The 17,135-nt window shown below is 37.3% G+C and overlaps 1 protein-coding gene across 1 annotated transcript; it reads right to left on the minus strand.

Moving 5' to 3' along the window:
* Positions 1–1,640: 1,640 nt before the first annotated feature.
* On the minus strand, positions 1,641–17,122 carry TMA16 (translation machinery associated 16 homolog). Its single transcript, XM_088164416.1, has 8 exons — positions 17,114–17,122; positions 16,905–17,066; positions 15,924–16,036; positions 9,435–9,472; positions 8,571–8,655; positions 7,961–8,109; positions 3,293–3,335; positions 1,641–1,883 (listed from the first exon to the last, which is right to left on the minus strand). Exons 1-8 carry the CDS (start codon positions 17,120–17,122, stop codon positions 1,712–1,714), a joined length of 771 nt encoding a protein of 256 aa, XP_088020542.1. The 3' UTR covers positions 1,641–1,711.
* Between the last annotated feature and the right edge of the window lie 13 nt (positions 17,123–17,135).

Below are 17,135 nucleotides of genomic sequence, written 5' to 3' on the forward strand. Positions count from 1 at the left end.
ACATGACAATCTTTTCGATGCACTCACCAGGATGTCAGCCTAATATATTGTAATTACTATGACACCTTTCAGTTATCAAGTTATCTGCTCATTTTCCTTCTATATTTTACATCGTGTAATGGGAAAGACTCAATGTTTCTACTTGCAATTTCAAGCATCAGACTTTGTATACAAGCAAAAATTCAAAATGAACTTCCAGAAGGCAGAATCTGTCAAGGCACTGAAACAACCACATACACAAATTTAGTTCAATCCAATTACCCTGGATCAGCTTCTACCACAGTTTAACACCTCAAGTTTTATAAATGAAAACAAGATAAATTCCACCACACAGCTCAATTTAACAAAGATATAAAAATACCAAAGGCCTGCCATGAACTTCAGCACACTGATTTATCAAACAAACACAAAGCAGCGATGCAATGGCCTGGAGATGTGGCTGGTGTCAGAGGCCAAGACCTCTAGCCAGGTTTAAGACTTACAGTCCACCTGAAAATGAATCACATTACCACCCATGCTCCAGATTTGTTAAAGTTATTCAGGTTTCTTCTTTAGAATCATTTAAGGAGGACAGTTGTTAGTTCTACATAACCTAAACAGACTGGTTTCCTGTAACGTAAAAGGATAGCACAAGCCTGTTTGTAAAGAGGGAAGAACTTAATACACACATTAACAGACTTAACACTCATCAGTGACTCTTGCTGCACAGCAATGAAAATACACACCTGGATGTCTGTAAAAGAAATCTGGGAAACCCACGTAACTATTTCCTATGACAAATTTGATTGTTTAGCATACAGAAGTGTACTAGGGATCACATACTAGAAATATTATCCATCAGGAATAATTATTTCCACATAATTAACACGCATCTGAGTTGTGATTACTACCATGTGTACAAACAGTTCAGCTGAACTGTGACTTCTGTGCCCAGACAACCTAATATGCACGGAGATGTCCTACTTAATACCTGCTGTGAAATTATCCCTAGTTTTGCCCTTGGCCTGTTTTCCCTCTTTTTTTTATTAATTTTACAGCTTTTAAAGTAATAATTTGCTAAGAACTTTCCTGAAAGACACATTTTAAAGCATCTAAAGAGTTGCTTCGTAAAGCGAGCCTGCTATTGAAAAGTCGTGAACGGCTTCAATTCAATTCTCAACAGAAGGATTAAGAGAAAAACTTATGGACTAAGATATATTTAAAAACAACTTTGATAAAAGAAGGGACTTTGATCGGCTTTTTGCCCGAATTCTGCAATACAGATTGCTAAGGACAGTAACTCTTTCAAATTCTCTTGACAAAACATAAAATGCTCAGTATCTTATTGAAGCATTTCCAGCTTTCTATGATCCTGACACAGACTCTCAAAGAAAAGAAGGTAGAAGAGTTCCTCATATTTAACAGATGATTGCAATTACCATGAAAAGGTACGGATTTCTGACCACAAAGTATTCCAGTCTGAATCTAGACAGAAAAGGTACTCAGCTACTCGAGATTTCAAGACATAAACGTACATGATTAAAATTTTAAGTATTTATATATAGTAAAAAAATTTTATCCAGTAATATACAGCTTTTTACTTAAAATGTGGTTTACCCTTTACCACAGGTATACAGATAATAAAAAAAGGTAACGAAGCCTTTAGAAATATAGTTAAATTTTATTTTTGTTTCCATTGAAAATTAAAATAGGTTTCTTACAATTCCCTTCACTATTTCAGCTCTTGAATTAGCTGGTGCTCATCAGGGCCCACCTCTTCTTCTTCATTCAAGTCTTCTTTTGCTTCTCCATCTGTCACCTCAGGGTGACTGCACGCAGCATCCCTAGCTGAGAGCTTTTTCATTTTGATGTTTGGCAATTTCCTCAGATCACCATCCCATTCTCTTAAAGACAAAAAATAAGTAATGAAAACCAATTACCAACGGAAAGGAAGGAATGGCAGAGTTGATTCACATTTCCTCAGAAGATGGTAATTCAAGTGAGGCTGCTGTTCCAAGTTATCCTCTGTCCCACTGTGGTATGTATGAATAAGCACCAAAGATTTCACCTGATTTTGTACACTACAGAAGCTGTAATTTCTGTATGAAGAAATAAGTACTTTCAGATATGAGATTTCGAAACGAAAATATATTATTCACTTTATTCCCACAGACTTAGTGTACCCTCAGCATATTTTTGGCCACCTGCTTTTAAGTTTGTCTCATTCAACTTGCAGTCTGGTAAGCAACAGAAAAACAGGTCAGAAGAGTTTCTTCATCTGGATGCTTGATTTGCATAGGTAACATCACATGTACCTAAGTCCCTCGTGATTTATGGTAAATGTTAACATTGTATGACTGACTTCAGGAGAACACAAAGGGTTAGTAAGCATTAATTGACATGGTGAGTGCATTATTTCAAAAGGCTGCATGAAGGAGAAAGGGTTGTTTTAAATATAAGTCAAGCCCAGTACTTAATAGAATGCTTTCTTGATTATAGTAAGTGTTCTTCATGGATAATTTTTCTCAAGGGCAAAGACAGTATCTGCCAATCATAAAATATGTTTTTCCTTTAGCAAGGCAATACAACAACACTTCTATCTGATGTCCCTGTTCAAGAAGTCTATTGCATATTTATAAATACAGCAGTCTCTCTTCTTTGGGATTTCTGGCTTTGTTCCAACATCCTGTAAGTATGACTTCTGGCTACATACTAACCCTGTGAGTCAGCCGTATATCATTCCTTGCAACATAAGCACTGCTAAGTTGTTGTTTTTTCTTTTTTCTTTTTCCCTTTAAAGTATTTTATTTGATAGAGCTGTCAGCAAAAATGTTCACTCAATCTACTACCAGGACATACCAACATGCTGGCCCAGATGAGCCAGCAGCAAGTTGCACAGCTCCCAGATCTTTTAACTGGATGCAAGTTGCAAATTCATTTAAATAAATTTATAATAAATTCATTTAAGATTTTTGACACACATACCAACACTACTGTGAACAGCTGTGTTCAGCATTTTAGGTAAGATATTATCTAAGAATATTGAGAAAATAAGTTACTTAAGTTACAGAAATGGCATTCTGTTGAATTTAAATCTTCCAATGTTTTAATTAATACCTGGCACAGGTGTTCAACTTGTAACAGCTAAGAAATGCCAAAACAGCAGTGCCACACCTACTCTGCTTTTTCAAATGACAAATTCCCTGGCAGTTTTGTGTAAGTTCTTTTTTCTATGAAAAAAAGACATACAACAGGTGAACTTCAGAAACCCTATTCTGCATGAACAAATTATTAGTGGTAATAAAAAACCTACCTGAAAAATTTAAGATGCTTTCTGTTCATAATATCCGGGATTTCTAAGAGGAAAGGAATTAAATTCTATTAGCTGTGTTACATTATTCAAGTGAGTCTCATTTTAAAGGAAGAAATGTGAGCTAAATGACTTCTAACCAAAATGGCTACATACGTCCTTTCTATTGCAACCAAACTGTTCTAAAAGAAACCTGCCATACATATAAAATAATATACAAATAATAAAACAAAAATAATAATATAAATAAACAAAATAGTAATACAAATCTGTATTACCTTTGCCAGTAAAAAGCAAGGCAATTATTTTGTATTGACACTTGTGGAACAGACCATTTTGCTTTTTTCCTCCTGGAGTAGCCAAAATCTTCCAACTAGAGTGTAAGTTATAAACATAGGCAGATTTTTACATAGGATGCCAAAGCTGCTTTGCCTTGACTCAGTGTCATTCCCCTCTTGGTCAGTCCTGCCGTGTTACAAGCAGCCCATGTTTAACATCACCACTAACTTACGGAGATTTATACTGTAGCAGCCATGTTCCCACAGTATAGAACACCTCATTACTGTCTATGAACTGTACAGATTTCACAGGCTTCTCAACAAGACACATGTTTTCTACCTCTGTAACATTAAATCCACCTTATTTTAGCTCATAAAATTGTGACATTTCAGCAACTTTTATATTGTCCTTGAACAAACAGTTCTGCCTCTGTTCATCTATCAATTTCCTCAAGTTTTACAGTAATAAATGAGGTCATGCTATCAATGCAGGATTATGGATGATTTTGCTACTACAAAATGATGATGGATGATGATACCTGTGCCATTTATCTTTGTGGCCAGACAGTCCATCCTATTCAGAAAACTATTCCTTCCTTTCACACTTGGTTATGAAGTTAAGAACTGAAGAACAATTAATACATGCAAAATGTTTTGATAACAATTACAGTGATTTCTGCAGACTGCTCCCCGGTAAACAGATGAGGTGACACTGCTCACAGCTAAGCAAGGCAAGGCAAAGAAACACCTAATGCCTCTTTGGTCTGCTGATTCCTTGGTTGCATGCCACATTAGGTCCATCCTTCCCAATAAAGCCTTGAAACAAAGCCATGGTTGCTCTTGCTTTCTTTGCAGCCCCTTGAATTGCATTCATGGCAGCATAGAGACAAATGCTGGAACATTCCAGCTCCTACAAGGGAAAGAAGCTCTTCTTTTCTCCTGGGTAATTTGCAAAGAGCAATCAATGCTACTCCTTTGGCTCTCCTACTGCATGTAGTGATGTAAACAGTGAGTTTGGCAGAAGTGGCACCATGCTGAGATTTGTATTTGCTCCTTTTATCAAGATAAAACACTGATTCAACATACAGTGCAGAGTTCTTTTCAGACAAACCAGGACTAAATGACAAGACTTTCAAATGAACCCCTTTCATTTCCTTTTCTCTTTTTTTTTAAACATTTAAAGTTTAAGCTATGCAGACCTTTTCCAAAGAGAATATTCTAACAGTTTTATCTAGTTTTATCATCCAGGGCTCACCAACATCATGAGAAAGCAGGGACTCTGAAGAGAGAAGATTCTGTGACAAACCAAGATTTGGCACTGCTTTGGCAGTGGCAAAATTTTTAAGCTATGCTTACTTGGGTGTTTACAATATGTTACACAGTAAGAATTACTGAGTTGCCAGATTAAGAATAGAACTGTGTATAGAAATAAAGTAATTCTATATTACACAATCACTGATTTTCTAAATTATGCTGGATTAGAAATACTTGTCTAACTCAGCTGCATCTCCTTAGCATGCATGAATGTCATGGTTTTTTGCTGCTGCTTTGCTTTAAAATGTTAAGTCACCAGGAGCATGTTCTTCTGAACTGATGATAGAAAAAAATATAAGAGAGAAATATGGAACAGGAGTTAGTGGGAAAGAAATGAAGAGTATTTTGGGGAGTAAATTATTGTCTGGCACTTCCAAGACAAAGTCTTCAACAATTTAAGTAAATATTTTTAAATGTTAATGACCCTTTCAGATAGTTTTACTTTGCTTTCTTTTGAGGAAGAACAAACACCTTGTTAAAAAGAAGGAAACTATAGATGCTTTTCAGGCAAAAAATTATTCAGTTATACAGTAACAATCACTACAGATAACAGCAGCTAACTAATAGTACAGAAGTTACATTAGCAGATACATGAAAATGATACAGCTTTCATCTGAATTAAATTTGTTTCCCTGTAATGTGAAGCCTCCAGAACTTAAAAAACCTAGTGTATTAAGTTTTAAAAGCCACTTTCCCCAAAGATTAATATTATGCATCTGAGAGAACATGCAAGGTAATTAGAAGCAAATTATCAAAAATGGTTGATGTTCAGATGAAATAATTATGATGCTTTTCCACTGAAAGCATGCTATCTCTGGGTTACTAATAAATAAATAAGTATCTAGCATTGCCTTTCAATAGCTTTGCTATAAACATGTAAAACCAGATTAAACAAAAAACCCAAATACACAAAAATGAAAACAAGAGGAAGAAAACTGCAGTAAAACTACTGTAGGTATATTTAAGGATTAAGTGACAAGGAGCTGCTAATCCTCAACATTACTGATAATGTTCCCTGTAACAGTATAGCTACTGTTTGTTTAGAAAAAGACTAAAATTTACTAGATTTTAGGATGCATACCAGTTTTGTAAACAAATTTTTACATTTTGTAAAGGATTTGTTTTTCATTTACATATAGCCTTCACAAGACAAGAGGAAATGTCCTCAAGCTACACCCACCCAGGGAAGATTCATGTTGGACATTAGGACAGATAATTTTTCACTTAAAGGGCGGTTAAGCATTAGAATGAGCTGCCCAAGGAAGTGATACAGGAATCAGCAGCCCAGGAAGGGTTCAAAAAATTACTGGATGTGGCACTTAATGCTATGGTCTAGGTGGCATAGTGGTGTTCAGTCAAAGGTTGGACTTAATGATCTTGGAAGTCTTTTCCAACCTAACTGATTCTATGATATAAACAGACTGCATCAAATTTTAGACTTCCCTAAATGAAAAGAATACATATTATTCAGTCTCTTCATAGCAAATGCACATGCATACAAGAAATAACTGAGTTCAAGAACAGGGTAGGGGAAAACCCAACAAATCTAAGTCAGTTAAAAAAGCTCCACTCACTAAAGCTTCGAGGATTAATAAAGAGCAAGAGGCATAAAAGCACTGTTTCCAGCTGATTTCCATTTATGCCCAATCTCTAATTACAGTATTTAGTTGCTATAGTACTTAGCAGCAACTATTTTCTCTGAATGAACACTGTCCTAGACAGAGAGCAAAACCTGCAGCAGCTGTGATAACAAATAATGATTTGAAAGCGTATTTAATATGTGAAGTTGCACTGTGCTCTGAATGCTTTACTTACTAATTCTATAATAGCCTCCAATTTTGCCTACTAGCTTTGCCTTTCTAGCTTCTTCCTTATTGTTATGTTGTACTTGTGAAATTGACATCTTTTTCTCTCACCCTGCTGCCTTTTTCTGTGAGCTTTCCACAAAGCAGTAAGGAAAAAAAGAATTAAAATTTCAAAGAAAAAAACCTAAAATACTTTCTACAATTGAGCTGTTTGATGACAATGACAGAATATATTTTCCTATTACATTTTCCCCCTCCTATAAGACACCAAAGGTTACACATGAAGTAATAGAGATATTCCTAAATTCTTCTGCCTCTGCAGGCTGCACAGGCAAAATTTTAAAGCCATTAATTTTCTTGATTTGTACAATACTTATCAGGGTGTGCTGATTTTGGCTGGGGTAGAGTTGATTTTCTTCACAGTAGCTAGTACAGGGCTGCATTTTGGATTAGCTGGAAATGGTGTTGATGAAAATAGGATGTTTTCATTATTCCTGAGCTGGGCTTGCACAGATCCAAGGCTCTTTCTGCTCCTCACCCCAGCCCACCAGCGAGGAGGCTGAGGGTGCACAAGGAGCTGGGAGGGGACCCAGCTGGGACAGCTGACCGGGGAATATGACACACAACATAAACCTTGCTGTGCTTTGTATCCTAACTACAGAATAATGTAGATTTTTCATGTTTTCCACAACACATTGTACTATTAGAAGGATCAAGTATGTCTGGATAATACTTCAGCATTGAAGTCAAGTTCACCACTCAGCTTCAACATGCACGTTATTGGTTACAACAAAATACAAACACTTCCCTGCTTACCTTGCCTATCCCCAAACTACTCCTCGTTTTTTTGCACTTTCATTATCCCTTTATCTTTCTTCCTTATTTTACCAAACTATTGCTGCTTCCCTTCAGTCTAGTTCCAGCTATCAAATGAAGGTCCAAACAAGATGCTGAACAGAATTTGTATTCAAGGCAGGTGCATTAAAAGCTCACATGAGTTTCAAAAACAGGTTATATATGCCTGCCGTGAAAATATAGTACTAGCAAAGATGCACAAAGGCAAAAGTAGAATAAACGAATCAGATCTCCACCATCTTTTTTCCTCCTTTTCTTCACCATGGCCCTCCTCCCAAATAACTCTGCAAGGCACAAGCACCTAGCACTTAGGAAACTTCTTTAAAGAGAAAAATAAGGACAATGCCTAGAAAGTCTGCTTAGATTCTGGCCTTGTGAGCAGGTGTGAAGATTTAATTTTTTCCAATGCTTTTACATACCTATTCCATAGCCCTCATAGAGCTGTCTTTCACGTTCTATTGTCTGCTTGATGACAGTTTCCCGTGAACCATGCTGTCTTCCTTGTCTGCCTTTAATACTGTTTTGTAATTCAATCTGCTCCAATTCAGCATTGAATCGACACATATAACTGAAAGAAATAAAATGCATAAAAGCTAAATGTAGTCATACAAAAAAACCTGCAAAACAGAATTACTCTGATAAATTGTTTTACTAACTGTATTTCTTTTTTAATTTATTTTCGTTATTTATTGGAGACTCAAGGAGTAAGAAGTACAAAATCTGTGCATTCAGGTATCACAGAATAACCCAACAAGCAAATGCATGTGATTACTGCCATCTAAATAATTTAAAGTCCTTCACACACTACAAAACTAGGGATATACTTAAATAATTTTAAAAAACCTACAATACAGCATATTTGAATAATTCTAGTATGACTATATATGTCTCTCAATATATCTCAGTGGCAACAAGATTAACTACCTGATATTATTAATAGCAATATATAAAAGACCTCCTCTGAGTGATCATCACATTATTTTTAAAGACAAGTCAAGGTTTTTAATCTTGTTTTAACACTAGTCTTACTTTTCAATTAGTTCACCAGCTTCCTTCTTTGTGTACTCGATTTTATCAGGGTCAAGGTGACTTTGAAACCATTGTAGTTTTTCTCCTACAAGAATAAACTTAACATTAGTGGTTACACCACCACTGTAACATCAATACAGATTGAAGTTTCCCAAAGTTATTTAACTGCCCCCCATTTTCAAGATTTTGAATAGCATCATGGACTCTGATACTGTGGGTACCAGGTATGAAGGCAACTGTAACAGGAACATTCCCAGATAATTCCAGATTCATTTTATATCTTCCTCACAGGAAAAAAAAGACATTAAGCTTTGTTTAACGGGAAATTAATTAAAATATCACTATCTCAATTGCTTAGGAAGGAAACTTAGAAAAGGGGGAAAAAAACAACACAGTGGCTGAGGAAGAGTTTTGATTGTCACATCTGTTTTTAAACAGATTAAATTGAAAAGGTGCAGGATCAATCATATGGACGAGAAAAATATTCCAGGTTGTGTCTCAAAGTTTTGAATTTACTTGCTAACACAATATATCTTTTAACCTACATATATCATCTTCTTTTACAAGCAATTATAAAAAGCTTGGAGACCAAATACAATAAATACATGTATAGATGTACAAAACACTCGTTTGGTCTATACTGTTCTGCTGTTGTGTACACTGACTAAAGATTAGCTATGCTCAGCCCCAAATTCAGTCCTGTATATATTAAGTGGACATGTCAGGTATTTCAGTATTTCAATCAAATCTATCTGAAGATTGCAGAATCAGATTATAGAAAAAGAACCTCTAAAAGACTGGTAAAACTTAGAATCTCTTCTAAGAAACTGAATACTGTACTCAGTAATAGAAGTTTCTGCTTACCAATAATACTTAAACGCAAAGCTTTGTCAGTCTTCAACCTAGCAGAGAAAAAACAGATATGTTAGTCAGGAATGAGTATCATATAAATAATGTCCTTGATTTTATTATCAAAAAGGTGTGGTTTTTTCAAGTCACAATGAAAGTCAAGGTAAAATTTCAAATAAAAATATTTTACAAATTCCAAACAATGTAAAACTTTTTCTGTTTAATCCAAAATATCTACTTTCTTGTAAAACTACTAGCTGAAATTTGTCCAGTTTACCTATTAAGCTAAAGAGTTTCTTGGAAGAAAAAAAGACCTAACATTTTTCTCAGAGCACAACAAAGGAATGTCAATGAAGAGCTGCATTGTCACACTTTCCTTAAGTATTTCTGATATTCTTCTGGTATGTTTAATGAGTTGGAGATTTCACTGCACTGCATTCTTGCAAATCAAGCATGCAATGTGAAAAACACCATTCTGTTACCTTAAAACTTGCAATAATTAAAGTTTGTGCTTAGCAAACATAAGTTAATGTGTTAAGAAACCTAAATTAACAACTTCATTAAAAGATGAAAAACCCCCAACTCTGTCTCACAGTACTTTTAAGTCCACTTGAATCTCTGGGAGAATACTCAAAAGCCTTCTGTACTCTGCGAGATGTGGGTACACAGTTCTATTTGAGATTCATTTCCATCCTAATTAGTTCTCAAAAAAGACAATTTCTCCAACAAGAAATCCCGTGCCTCATGCTCTTTTGTCCTCAAGGTGTCAGTTTCAATCTGCATCAAAGAATGTTGCAATGTTCTGTTGTTTCCAGAAAGGAAACAAGACGCTATTGGGGTAAGTATGAAATTTGTCACTGGAAAAAATATCCTAGCCATGCACATTCAGTGTATATATTCAAGGACCTCTGCTAAAATTGACCCTTTTATCATTTTTAATAAATAGGAAAATTGGTAATAAGTAAATCATAAATTGACAAAGTATTAATAATGCTAAAATTCATCACATTTCAAAGCTATTGTGCTTCTTTATTAATTTCCTTTTACTCTGTAAAATTTAATAAGCTTTTTAGAGTTCACTGAAGTAACTCAAAAGCACAGAAGTCTGTCACCTACTACAAAAACTGGGATCAAAAGATACACCCTTACTTTCCAGAGACAAACATACTTGTGTCACTTGTCCACAAACCCATATTATTAAATAAAGATTAAATTTTTCAGTAAGTATTTAATCCTCTAAAGACTGTCTAAAAGCCATGTACAAGCAAATGCACAGCATATGTGAGCTGCTAAGAATTCCACTAAATTAATATATTAAAGAAATTCACATATTAAAGAAATTTTTACTTCTATGGATGCCCCAGCATGTGTAGAAGTCTTCAACAAAAGCTGGGCAGACTTTTATCCTCAGAGGACTTAAAGCAGGGAGTTTGGATGGTAACAGCATCCAAGAAAAACACACTGCACTCAGTGAAACTCTGCACAGCAATCCCATCTGAAAGCCCTGCAAGGCAACACCACCAGACAAGCCTGTCTGCAAAACTTGCCATGGAGAAAACTACAATGGCATCTAGGAAAGCTGCCTAAAAAGAATGATGTCACACACCTACATTCTAAAACACTACAAACTGCCATTTGCACCTGCTAAGGCCACTATATCATTTATTTATCAAAGCAGCGAAGCATAGAACCATTTTCTTCTAGAAGAAAAACCTTTAGTCTCCTGGTGCACAAAACTTATTCCAGTACGAGAAATAATGAATGATAGGCTCGGATGTTGCCTTATTGTACTTCTCATAAAAACCTCACCTCAGTCACTGCTAGAAGACAACAGCATTAGCAGTGAGGCTAATCAAATCAGGTGAGTCAAAGAAACTTGCTCTCCTTCCACACAATGAGTAATAGCTTTTGCTTAAGGGAAGGAGAGGGTAAGGCTAGGGATACAATCTTTTGGCAGGCTGTTGTTTCTTGATAATTTTCTTCATCACCCACCTACCAGAAATCCTCTGCTTAGGCAATGATTATTAATAAGAATAATTAGTGGTTTTTTTGATGTCTACTAGGTACTTAAAAAGTAAATTCCACATGTTCTTTCAGCAGCTCTTTATCCCAGATATTGTATTCAACTGTTCTACTCTTAATAGTAACAATGGCTAAATAGTTTCCAAATCAGTCTACAAACTCAGTATTTTTCCCCAATAATATCCACACATGCCATCTATGGCTCTGAAAATTAAAACAGGCTTTTCAAAATAAATAATTTTAAAAGCTAATAGCTTAATTTCCTCATGAAGAATCTGCAAAAATATGTAAGTGCCACAAGCAATGCAAGCAGAAGCATAGTGGGTCAAGAGAGATTAGGTTAGACAGGGGAAAACTTCAGAAAAAGCAAACACAGAGTTCTACCAGGAGACATTTTAAGGTTGCTTACTCCTAAAGGGTGACTTCACACTCCATCACTGTAAAAACTCCTTAGGTCTCATATCTCAGAGCATGCCAGTATTTCACTGGCTTATTTGTAATGAAAATGCACTGACTCCTAAGAAATTTATTGTGCATGCACAATAGAAACGTCCCTCTCAGGAGGGCAAACGACAGAAAGAAAAATGCACAGCTAGATTAGCTTTAGCTATTAAAACCAGATAGGTATTTCTGCAGTTGCAGGAAAACATGACTGGTGTTGGTACATCACTACTACGCAAGTTTCATTAATTTCCCACTATGGTCTGTTTTCCTAAAGTGCAGAAAAGTCAGTGTTCTACTACTGCCAGTGAAGGAGCTATTACTGTCTCATAAAAACATCCATGTAATTATTTAACAGAGCAAACAAGCTGCCTAAAGGAAAAAGGATTCATATGTAGATTAAGAGAGAATAAACTGGGAGTGATACACTGGAAGTTGTTGTTGCTCATTAGACATCGAAGAGAACTGAGGAGAAAGGGATGCAGGCAAGAAAAAGGTGTCATTTAAGTGAACAAGATGATTTGAGATTGTAGCCAATTTTCTAAAAGCAATTGGTCTGTCTCCTCTTATTATTCTTTAAGATTGATCTCTTGTAGTGCAGTCAAAGTTTCTGGACAGTAAATTTGTAATTCCTGTCATATTTCATTACGAATGTTTGCAGTGAAGAGTGCACAATGGAGCCCATAAAAGACTTTTGCAACTTAATGCAGAATTTCTCCCTCCTTTTTCCCAGTGCTGCATTTTAAATATTGAAATTCCTTGTGGACAATGTCTACCCTTTTTTACTATCTCGTTTGGGCAAAAAGATACTGCAATATGCATCTCATAACTTAATGCAATTTTCCTTCCTGTATAACATAAACAGGAACACTCACAGTAGTTATTTCGTTACATCCACGCTACAAGAAAGTTAATAAGCAAATAGAAGCCTAAACGGTCTCCAGGCCTGAATCCTGTCTCCAGACAAGTACCTAAGGAAAAAAAACCCAAAAACCAACCAAACCAAAACAAGCAAAACAAAATAAACAAACCACACAAAACCAAAAACACTTACTGATATTTCTATAGAAGATATTCTCACCTTCCAGTAACATACCATTCAAGGGCTTCTTACACCCTATAACTTTATGTGAAACAGTAATCAACCAATAAAATGTACCTAAGTTCAAAAAGTATTACTGCACAAATTTAGCCAGCCATAATTAGAGCATCCTCTGGCAAGGGAAATCCACAGCTTAATAAAAATTGTACAGACAAACTATGGACTTGCTACATTCACAGACTACTCTAATCCAATTTTTCCATTCTGCAGAGGTACATTAGCCTGTACAGAGAAATTATCCCCTTTACTCAGGCCTGGCGAGATCACATTGAGAATTCTGTTTCTAGTTTTGTGCCTTATTCACACTTCAGACAACTTACTTCTTTCTACACAATAACAAGCATGGTCAAAAAAATGCCAGATTTGTAGATGCGACTAAGAAAGAAAATTCTGTAGAGATTACAAGACAGCTTCTCCTACTTACCACCAAAAGATGTATTAACCTTCCACCAGAGAACAGGGCTGTCATTCAATAGAAGCAATTTGGAAAATTGTTTAAAGACATTTAATAGACCTGCAGAAGCAATGCGGAAGAACAAATCTGGTGTGAGCTATTTCTTTTTCCCGAGAGTGTAGGAGTGGAAAGCTTCCATCCATTTCCAGCATCAGAAATCTGTCTTGTCTTTTTCAGAGCTATACAAAATGAATCCAAGTCTCATCATTTTATTACAGAAACTGAAAACTAAGTAATTACAATAAAAATTTCAACACATATTTAATTCTCAATATTTAAAAAATCCTGAGAATTTACCAAGCTGATCAGAAATAGGAACCCTTAACAAGTCTTTAAAAAACACTAAGGAGGGAAAAAATCATCATTATTCACATCTTTCCAATTAAACTGCTCTTCAAGACAACACAGAAAATAGAATATAGACAATTGGATGATGTTTTTAATGCAACTAATTTTTAGAACACCAAAACAAGTGATATACACAGTATAGAATTTTAGTTAACTATTCAGGCCCCAGAAGCGTAACATGGAGAAATATTATTTATAAGATATAAAGACATAAAATATAAGATCATTTTGCTATCACAAAATGCTGTGGATGGTCAAAATTGACACACTATTCTTGATGGAATGGCTTCCCTACGCAAAATGAAAGGTTACATCTTTTACAATCAGACTAGATTGAAATAGCAGGGGTAGGGCTTCTTCAAATACGCCAGTGACCAAAGGAAAACTAAGGCTAATGTGGGCCTCTTACTGAATTGAGGGGGACCTTGGCAACAGAGGACAGAGAAGGCAGAAATACCGAACATCTCTGCACGAGCCTTCACTGCCAAGAACAGCCCTCAAGAATCTCTGACCAGGGTTAAGGTATGTCAGAAGGAAGACTTTCCCTTGGCCAAGGAGGATTGGGCTAGAGAGCACCCAGGCAAACTTGACATCCACAAAGCCATGGGCCCTGAGGGATGCATCCATGAGTGCCAAGGAAGCTGGCAGAGACCATGGCTAAACCACTCACAGTTATCTTGAAAACGTCGTGCAGATGAGGGGAGGAGCCTGAGGACTGGAAGAAAAGAAATGTCACCCAGGTCTTCCAAGATGGCAAGGAGAACCCAGGGAACTACTGGCGAGTCAGCCCCACCTGAATCACTGCAAAGGCAATGGAGCACCTCATTCTGGAGGCCAACTCTATCCATAAGCAGGACATGGAGCTGATCAGGAGTAGTCAGCATGGATTTATTAATGGTAAGTCATGTTTGACCAACCTGACTGCCTTTTACAATGAAACAACTGCCTGGATGGAAGAGGGGAGAGCAGTGGATATTGTCTACCTCAGTTTCAGCAGGGCCTTTCAGCTTTTTCCTGTTGCAAGAGGAAGAAAAAGTAGCACTCCAAGAAGAAACATCATCACTGTGTCCTATCAGTGTAACTCTAACCATATGAGACTATGAGACTAAAAGATTTGAGTGTGCCACGTCACAATGAATAATCAGTAAGCATCGCTGCCTCACTATGTTTTCTTATGCATGTTTTTTTGAATGATGAAGTCACAAATGCAAGCACTAAGAGTCAAGTAAGATAAAGTCATCTTTTCTGATTAAGAGCTGTGAGTGGCTGTTATGACACAAGGTGAGAGAGCTAAAGGATAAAGCAGTCAATTTAGCAGTAGGAAAATAGTCTGCAATAAAAACTTACAATCAATAGTCAGAGAGCACAGAAGAAACACGAAACAGCAGGGGAAACCTCTTGCACATTAAGAAACTGCCCAATCCTCAACATATGCTACTTGTGAATTCTTGCAGCATCCCTGCTGGAGGCTACGTGACCCCACTGTGGCAGCAAAGGCCCCGCTTCTAGTGAAAGCAACAGTGCACCTGCTCTGGATAAGGTCGCACATCGATACCAACAATAAAAATGCACAGTCTCTGGACCACGAGTTTCCAATTTAACACCTTCAGAAAAATGAGTATTTGTGGTCAGCTCACATGGTCCATCCAGACACTACAATTTATACAGATACAAATGATATTGTTTATATAGTGCTGTAGTTAGACCAAAAATACTTTAAGCTAGCTTTAGTAACTTCCTAAATAAACATGTATGCATAACAATGACCAAGCTGAGACAAGGTAAATTAAAGGCCAGTCTTCACCCGCTGTCTTTTCCCTCTGTGGGAGAGGGAAGTAAAACCTAAAAGCAGAAAAACAAACTTGCCATGGAAGAGCAGAAAACCACCAATGAGGAGTTAACTATACAGTTTTATTCAGAAGTCTGTATTCTGCAGGAAGGTTTCTGGGTTTTCTTAGTCAAGCAGCACAACAACACACTTTGTATAACCTGATACTTCACATGTATTAAGTTATACAGGCCTTTCTGTTACCTTATGGTTATATCAGCATAACAGTTCCTGTCCACTACCACAAATAAAAAGCATCCTTTGTGATGTTATTCTTTGGTCTGTAGAGAGGTTTTGCAGTTAACTTACTTTTCTTTCTTCTCCTGTTTGTGTACTTCCCTTGCAAGCTGTGCAGCTTTTCTGCTGTAGGGATGGATAACTTTTTTTTCTTGCTTCCCTCCTTGAGGTTTTCGTAACTTTGGCTGAAAAGAAATCAAAGATACTATGCACTAATAAGGCTGAGTAAAATATGAAAGGGAAGATAGAAGTCCATGCCACAGTGAAAAGTTAAAAGATCATGCACTGATATCTAAGAAAGCCCTTAACTTTCAGTAACCCATTATCAATTTCACCCGCTTCAATAACAAAACTACTTGAAGCCAGTACATGCTGTAACAAAACCACTAGAGCACAGGAAATGCTGTAAGAAATCTTACATAGTGACTACTGTCAAAATACCTACTTCATAGAACTCTGCTGCTAGGAAACTAAGATTAGCCCTCTGTACCTTGGTACAAAAATGTCCCCATTCAAGCTTCTATCTGAGCCTCGTGTAATTTGTACAACGTAATAAAAGTGATTTTCTTGTTCCTCCCAAGAGATCATTGGAATGCCTCACACCAGGGAGCAGCCAGAGGCTTTCCTTCTCTAGCACTTCATAGTGCACAGAATTTCCAAAGTGCATAATACTACTCTAAGTTATGCTAATTTCTGGTAAGAAAGTGAACATAACTGAAAGGCTTTATGAATTAATATGCTATTTAACTGCACCCAAAAGAAACACCTTAAAGCAAGGGGGCTTTCCTGCATCACAATAGCCATCAGTAAACGGAGACTACAGTACATCCAATACTCTGCTATAGTATCAGTGCTTAGGGCTGCGATAAAAAACATGGAGTCAAAGACAAAACTACTCCGAACACCGGGAAATCTCAGGCGGCGGCACCTCCGACCTGCTCCACACGCGGACCGCGCTCCCCCCGCCCGGCCGCCGCTCTGCCGGGAAGGGCCCGAAGGACGCAAACCCCCAGGGAGGAAATGCAGCAGTTTTTAAATGCAAGGTCGGCTCACCGCCGGTATTGGCCCACAGGGCCGCCGGCTCGCCGCAGACTCCCGAGGCCTCTCCAGGGACGCGGTGGCACCGCTCCCGGCGGGAACGAAGGGGCCGAGAGCACCGCGTGAGCAGCCACCGCCATCCTCAGAAGGGCCGACTGCGGGAACCGCACCGCACCCCTACCCGCACCCCTGTCTCTACCCCGGGCCCGTCCCCACGCCGCCACACGCACCATGACGAGCGAGCCT

The sequence above is a fragment of the Sturnus vulgaris genome, chromosome 4, assembly GCF_052056855.1.
Source record: "Sturnus vulgaris isolate bStuVul1 chromosome 4, bStuVul1.hap1, whole genome shotgun sequence".
In the NCBI taxonomy this organism is placed as follows: domain Eukaryota; kingdom Metazoa; phylum Chordata; class Aves; order Passeriformes; family Sturnidae; genus Sturnus; species Sturnus vulgaris.

Bases quoted from the DNA above. Each gene is read 5' to 3' on its own strand.
- TMA16 (XM_088164416.1), bottom strand. The intron at 8,656-9,434 runs GTAAGCAGAAAC...TTATTCTTGTAG, and splicing joins TTTGCGTTTAAGTATTATTG to GAGAAAAACTACAATGGTTT. The intron at 8,110-8,570 runs GTAAGACTAGTG...TATTTCTTTCAG, and splicing joins GCTGGTGAACTAATTGAAAA to TTATATGTGTCGATTCAATG.